This window comes from Schistosoma haematobium (assembly GCF_000699445.3).
Source record: "Schistosoma haematobium chromosome Unknown HiC_scaffold_362, whole genome shotgun sequence".
NCBI classification, from domain to species: domain Eukaryota; kingdom Metazoa; phylum Platyhelminthes; class Trematoda; order Strigeidida; family Schistosomatidae; genus Schistosoma; species Schistosoma haematobium.
In genome coordinates this window covers 3,850-12,000 of record NW_026137094.1, presented here as the reverse complement: position 1 = coordinate 12,000, position 8,151 = coordinate 3,850, and the positions used below count along the sequence as shown (strand labels likewise).

The 8,151-nt window shown below is 40.6% G+C and overlaps 1 protein-coding gene across 1 annotated transcript; it reads right to left on the bottom strand.

Annotated features, from left to right (window-relative positions):
• On the bottom strand, window positions 1-6,703 carry MS3_00000172 (uncharacterized protein). Its single transcript, XM_051208047.1, has one exon. It carries the CDS (start codon window positions 1,676-1,678, stop codon window positions 1,031-1,033), a length of 648 nt encoding a protein of 215 aa, XP_051063996.1. The 5' UTR covers window positions 1,679-6,703; the 3' UTR covers window positions 1-1,030.
• Window positions 6,704-8,151: the final 1,448 nt, after the last annotated feature.

Here is an 8,151-nt window from a genome sequence, read left to right as displayed (position 1 = left end):
CTAGCTTTCGGGGTACCAGAATAGCTTAGGAAACTAATATAGCGTTCAATCGATAAGACTTATCAGTAGACGATAACTCGTGCTGAAGATCAGTGTCTTCTTTTTGAAGTTGGGCGAGTTTAAGAAGGTCGATTCCTTGGAAACTGTTCAAGAAAGTTATGCGAGACAAAGCGGCTGCGACTACATTGTTTGCTCCAGAAATGTGTTGAATATCTGAAGTAAACTGCGAAATGTAGCCCAGTTGTCGAGACTCACGAGGTGAGTACTTGTCTGAAGAGGAGCTTAAGGAGAAAGTAAGAGGTTTATGGTCAGTGAAAAGGGTGAATTCACGGTTTTCGATATAATGTTGAAAATGCCGTACAGCACAATACATAGCTAGGAGTTCCCTACCGAATGTGCTGTACCTCGATTCGGTGTCTAGCAACCGTCTAGAGAAAAACGCCAAAGGTTGCCAGGAGTTGTTAACCCATTGTTGTAAGACCCCTCCGATTGCTGAGTCGGATGCGTCTACTGCGATACTAATGGGTGCTTTAGTGTCCTGATGTGCAAGCATTGTTGCTTTAGCGATAGATAAGTTCCTTAATTGTGGAGGATGCTTTTTGTGCAGTCTCGTCTAAATTAGTGGATTTCGCATTTCCACAAAGTTGGTCGGTAAGAGGTTTCATGAGTAACTCACATTTCGGTATGAATCGTCTATAGAAACTTACAAGGCCGTTAAACGTTCGTAGTTGCTTGATCGTGGTCGGTTTTGGGCAATCCAGAATTGCCGCCACTTTGGTCCTAAGGGGTCGAATGCCTTGAGCATCTATAGTGTGTCCTAGGAAGTCTAATGAGTCAGCTCCGATTTGGCATTTCTGAACGTTTACAGTAATGCCATGTTTTTGTAGTCGGTCGAAAACAAGATCCAGATGCTTGAGATGTGATTCTCTGTCCAGACTTGCTATTAAGCAGTCATCAACATACGCATGTGCGAAGTTGAGACCTCGAAAAACGTCGTCTATGAATCTTTGGAATGTTTGAGCAGCATTCCTTAGACCGAAAGGCATTCGCAAAAATTCATAGAGCCGAAGGGAGTAATGATGGCGGTTTTCGGTATGTCGTCTGTGGCCATGGGGATTTGGTTATAAGCTTTAACCAAGTCGATTTTCGAAAATACAGTTGTACCTTTTAAGGTAGCTGTCAAATCGTGAATGTGAGGCAACGGGTAACGATCGGGAATGGTTTTCGCGTTCAATCGCCGATAGTCACCAGTTGGACGCCAATCGTTGCTGTCCTTTTTAGGGACCATGTGCAACGGAGATGCATATGGGCTATTTGACGGTCGTATGATTCCTAAGTCTATCATGTGATCGAACTCGTTTTTCGCCAACCTTAGCTTTTCAGGGGCTATTCGTCGTGCTTTAGAGAATACAGGTGGTCCTGTAGTCGTGATGTGATGTGTAACATTGCTGGTTACACACGGTAATCTCGGTTGCGTTTGTTGTATCCCAGGATACTTATCGAGAAGTGGCTGATAAAGTGGGTCTATCATATGCTTAATTGTGACTGGGGATAATCTGCAACCAGAGAAGGAAGTTACGCAAACGGATAAATTAGTGTTTCCGTCTACTAGCCTCCGTTTGCGCGTATCGATGATCAGATTATGGTGTTGTAGAAGGTCCATACCAATGATTGGCATAGAAACATCTGCAACAACGAAGATCCAGTGAATGGGTTCGCGTAAACCCACGTTAAGGTAAACGTACCTTTTGCCATTACGTAGCGATAGGTTTTCCGTTTGCCGCCTGTAAGTTTAAAGCCGATTCGTGAAGTCGGTCGTTGGGATTCGCTGGGAGAACGCTAACTTCTGCGCCAGTGTCGACGAGGTAGCGAACTCTCGTTGTCACATCTGTGACGTATAACAGACGGCTATGTTCGCCGGCTACGGTTGCCGTTAACGCGTGCCGGCTTGGAAGTTTCCCGAGTTGTTTTTCGAGTCAATCGGTTTTGAGTTGGGAAAATTGCAGGGTTTTCTGCAATTTCTGGAAGACTTTTCATACTGGTTATGATACCAGCACCAGTCGGGGTTATCCGTCTCTCGTGGTCTAGAGACAGATCGCTTACGTGAAGTGCTTCTACGTGGGGTGTGTGATCGCTTACGGTCGTTACGAAAGCTAAGATAACGCGTAAGTGTATGACATAACTCGGTTATGTCATTCTGAGTCGTTTGAGGCTTTTCTTTGACTGAAAAAACCTCGGTAGTAGAAGATTTCGTAATTTCTAAGATACGATTGGCAGATGTACCCAGCTCGTCTAAGGCGTTGTTCTGAAACGAGACCAGGACTGCTTGCACCTGTTGGGGAAGTTTAGACAAGAAAAGTTGTTTGAATAGGCATTCGTCGAAAGTTCTTAGGCCTATAACCTCTCTCATCCTTTGCAACATGTCCGTCGCAGAACTGTGTTGCAGGTCTATGTTATTAAAGAGTTGGTCTAACCTTTGTCGATCGGTTAGGTCTCCTCGTTTAAGAATGGAACGCTTTAAGGTTTCGTACGGTTCAGAAACATCACTAGTAAACATACTAGGTGTTACGTACCTGTTGAATTCTCGCGGTAGTGCCTTGACCACTGCGAGGAACTGTGCACGTGTGTCGTTCACGCCGTGCTCGTGGGAGTCGGCTTCTGCGTAGCAGAACCAGGCTTCGATATTGTCGGGTCAGAAGGGCGTGAGTTGGAACGAGGGTGGGGACATAGTCTTAATCTTAAATACTTTGGGGGTCTGTTCAGTCATAGGGGAAAATTAAGTACGAGGATACACGAGTGGAAAATATATAGATATCCAAAAACGCGGGAAAAAAATATCACAATGTATAAAAAATTAAAATAAACCAATGATATATAGAATCCCAAAATGGGACAGACTCACAGTTTACGATTTGGTGTGCCAGATCACGTCGGGCTCACCAATGAAGATGGCACAGGTATTCAGTGTTTGACAACGCTTTTACCAGTAACACCTTCTATTATAACTGGTACCCACCAAGAGAAATCAAAAGACAGAATCGAGGAGATCAGAAGTTGTATTTGACGATTGCCAATATATCGGAATTGTCTGATCTAGTCTGGCTAGCGATTGCAGTAGATGTTGAGCATGGCGTTCTCACACGTGATCTGGTGCGGATGCATGACCGAGCGCCTTCAGCTAGGTGAGTCTACTAAAACTAATCTGGTCAGCATCCAATGTCGAAAACTTACAGAGCTATTTATTTTGGGGATTTATTTACCGCTACTATTAGATGCAGTCCCATATTCGCTGGTGACGAATAATTGGTTCATACGCCACTTGTTTCCTTCGGATACCGGAGCCCTTGTGCTGCATTGGATTGGGATCCGGTTAAAGTGACGAACATTCGCTTTTCCTCTTCTCATTTTCGTAAACAGCATCATCGACACGAGAAAGCAGTGAGTAGGACTTCCCTGGCAGATGCTGTGTACTCATGGTCGTCTGACAGCATTTCGAAATGGATGGCGGGTCCACCTCGCTCTTGGCTATACCAAGGCATTTTGGGGCGAGTGTCTATTTGGACCTTGTTAGGTTATTACCAAATCCAGTGAACATGGTCGAAACGAGAGTCGAGAGTTTTGAATAAGCTTAAGAGACATTTGTTGTGTCTAATCACTTTAGATTTCTTGCAGCTTACACAGGAGCGTGTCCACTCACGTCTCAATTTATAGCTGCTTACTTATTTACTTCCAATGGAGCATAGGCCGCCGACCAGTATTCTCCAACCCACTTTGTCCAGGGACTTCCTTTATAGTTCTATCCAACTGTTGATCATTCTTGGCACTCCATGGTGCTGAAAGTGCCACACAGCACAATACACGGCTAGGAGTTCCCCACCAAAAATGATATACCTTGATTCGGTGCCTTGCAACCAACCCGAGAAGAATGCCAAAGGTTGCCAGTTGTTGTTTACCATTGTTGTAAGACTCCTCCGATTGCTGAGTCGAATTCTTCTACTGCTATATTATTGTGTACTTCGGTGTCCTGGTGTGCGAGTAATGTTGCTTTAGCGATAAGTTCCTTAATTGTGACGAGTGCTTTTTTTCACGCTATCGTCCAAATTAATGGATTTCGCATTTCCGCGAAGTTGATCGATCAAGGGTTTCATAAGGTACACGCAATCCAATATGAACCTTCTATAAAATCTCACCAGGCCGTTAAACACACGTATCTATCTGTTCGCGGTCGGTTCTAGGTAATACAGAATTGCCGCCACTTTGCTTTTCAGAGGCAGACACATCGAGAACACCCACGTAGTCGGTTCTGATTTGATGTTTACAGCATTGGTGAGTGCTGCCTTCACCAGTTGGGGAAGCTCAGGCAAGAAAAGCTTTCTAAACAGGCCCTCATCAAATGTCCGTCGACCAATGACCTCTCGCATTTGTAACATCATTTCTGTTGCTGAGCCATGTTCTAGCTCAATGTTGTTGTAGAGTTGATTCAACGTTTGTTGGTCGGTGAGATCTCCACGCTCAAGAGTATTTTTTGAAAAGTTTAGTATGGTTTCGAAACATCACTAGCAAACATACTGGGTGTGACGTGCCTGTTGGAATCGCGCAGTCGTGCCTTCACTGCGACTAGAAACTGTGCACATGGGTTTACAAAGCCGCGCTCATGGAAGTCAGCTTCTGAGTAGCAGAACCAGGCTTCGATATAGGAAACTTTAATCCGTTTAGTCCGATTGTCTTTATTTTCTTGGTTCTTTTGTGTTCCCGATGATAAAAAAATCTTGAAGATATCCAAAACCGTTATTTTTCAACTTAGAATATGAAATTGAGAGTACAAATTTGTTCTAGCACTGTGAACACCTGCTGCTCGTGGCATTCCCCAGGTTGATGTGACGTTTGATGTATATGCGAACGGTGTTGCGTGGATTTATTTACAGTTACAAATTGTAAACATCAAAAATATCTCAGATACCTATTCGTTGAATAAACTTCGTCGTTTTTATGGATGATCAATTTTTATCTTCGGTTCACTGCACCCTGTTCGACCATTCTATAACCTTTAACAGATGCGTTAAATATGAAAACCAAAGAGTTCATTTTATCGCCCGATGGGAAAAATGTATTTTTTGCAGCTTTCATCATAGATATACTGCTGGAAATAAAGCCCTCGTCTGGACTTTCGGGAACTGACCTCTTGCCAGAAGGTTCGATGATGATATAGTCGTGTTTGGTGAGGACGACGATAAAATTCAGAGTCTCTTGGTATCACTGAGCAACAATGCCAGGATGTTTGAAATTCATTTCCCTCCTTCTATCGTAACCAGTGGTTGGGGACTCTGGATGACATGACTCAGAATCGATTACGATGGCATAGGTGTATACAATCTTTGTTTTCCCTTAGACCATGAGATAATATTATTTTTACAATCATAATACTTTTGCGAAATGAACGCTTTTTACAATTTATGATGCCGATTCTACAACCCACATAAATTTAGTTCATACTTTTACCACTTGGACCAGTCTAAAAGCCACTCGTACAGAGAGACAGGGACATATCTCAGTACGCTATACCGGATTCGTCACTTAATCCTTTTTCTTTTCTGTGGCGCGGGCAATTAACCCTGTACTAGAATAGTTCTTAATGAGAAATATTTTTTCCGAAACATCTATTCTTGTGTACTAATGCTACCAATATACTTGCTGTATAATCCCTAAGTGTATGTAAGATTCGCATGTCATTCATTATTAAGTGTGTAACGATATTTGACTTCGTTGTGTTTGTTGACTTTATTACTACTCGTCCACATTATATATAATATTTTGATATAATACTGATTTCATTGTCATTATTATTATTATTGTTATTATTATACACCGAAATAATGTTGTTAAACTTCGAACATACTTTAATATGCAAACGAACATAAAATCTTTTCCACAAAAACCCATCTTTGTCTGTATCTATATGTACGAAAATATTTATTTGATACCATTTAATTATTAATTCTTTTCTTCGTTGGGCATACTTGTAAAGACGGCTTTGAAAAGAACGAAGTCGCCAGAGGCTCTAAAAGAGCCGAAGTGACTATCCAATCAGGACCTGGTAGAACTTTCTAGAAGATCAACGCGACATACTATAGATGAGCATAGCATGCCTCCACACGGGTTGACTGAATTATAATGATGTTATAGCCAATACCAATAACTATAATTACTCATGTTTTTCTGTACATTTTTGGTTCTTGCCCAATAATCACTCTCCTTTCTTCTTCCGTCTTCTGATTTGGTACTTCGGGATTCTACATGTTTGGGTGCCGTTAGTTGTATGTCGTATTCTGCCGTTATTAAGGAGAGAGAGCAACAATACCCCCACCAACGTATGCTCTGAAGCTAGTTATATAGTGAAGTGTTTATTCAATGATTTTTGTAACGACAAAACGAAGACCACAATTTTTTTATTGGTGACACCATATGTGATCACATTTATATTCAATATCTACTGTTTCCCCATATTTTTATGTAAAAATGAACACTATGGTTTAATTGTGATAGTACGCACATGTCTTGCTTTAATTAAATTAAACACTATACCTATCGTCTGTTCTTCGACTTTATTGGCCCCAGTGCCGTTGGTGTTAACAGGTTCAGAGGAACCTTCCACAATCTAGTGAACAAATTTTTGTTTTTTTATCTCATACAGAGCATACAAATAGCACTCACTTCATAACAAATGTTATCATTTAAGTACTTTTATCCTCTTTTGTAGTAAGTGATATTTGTAACCGTTTTTGCGTTTACAATGCTGTCGGTTATTAGGTCACCTCTGAGACTCCTGTACTCCAGTGGGTAAATTTTCAGTGATTTAAGGTGCTCTTAGCAAGGCTTGAATTCGAGTCCTGAAACTGGTTTCGTGACGTATAACCTGCTAGAAAATCTGACATTTCATTAGAAACCAGTTTCATTGTCATATGAATCTCAAGGAATTAACACGTGGTCGTGTATAGCGTGCTAGCTTTGAACGCAGAATGAGACCAAATGTTCATAAAATAATGAGAAAGCTAAAGACTTCAACTACAGAAACAGGCCGCAAGGTGCGATTTCGGAGAGCAATTGAAAATTCAAGTTCTTGATCGGTTAATTTCTGAGATAAATATTCCGAATTTAAAAAACAGTTAATTCAAAAACCTAAAAGTTCATTCTCAGAAATCAAATCATGTATTAACTATAAGTCAATGAATGAGCTTGATTTTCAGTCAGTGAGCATTTCTAATACTTTGCTTAGTTGTCATTTTGAACTACGTTATCAATGCTGCTCAAGCTCGCTTTGGTTAATAATGATTCCCATTTAAATGAGAAATTAGATTATTCAAAGAAGGATTACATAAGAAGTTACAGGGTTGAGCGCATTTTGGTGAGTGTTTATCCTGTAGTAAATTTCACTTGCGTGACTCATGTGTCTTTCACCATGCTAAGTGCTTGAGTTGTGGTAAAATGGGACAAATTTTTTATATCTGGTCGTCGCAGATTGCTGTGCCGGAAAAACAAAACGCTGATCACTTATACTCGGAACGAGAGACCACGGCAATTCCCACGATACGAAAGTAAGAACACAAGACTGGTATAAGTGAAGATTTATTAGCCCCAGACACTATGACAACGACGAATCGAATATAGTCTAAAATACACTGGTTTATATGTTGATTGTACACCCATTTTGATTAATAATTAGGATTAGATTACATACTCAGTTATAACAAATCACTTACTGAGCATAGTTCATGTCAAGTGAATGGAAGAATATCGTATATTATACAGAAGAAAATATCATACTGGGAAAACAATCAAATACTACACTGAATGATCCTCACGTTGAATCAAAACGGATGTAATGTTGAATAAAACTGATAATGAGTAATTCAATCGAAAATTGACTTTTCTTTCCATCATAACATAATTATACAATAAGAATATACGTTTAGTATTGGTCCATAAAAGGATCCCAAAATTACCATTCATTATGTTTCTCGAGTCCTAACAACATTAAGTCGGTCTGTAAAGCTGCTGTTCACTATACCACTAGTGATCATAAACCTCGGATTTTATTAAGTTGGGTGTTTGTAATCATGATCTATATTTGTCAACGATTTTGAATGGTAGTGT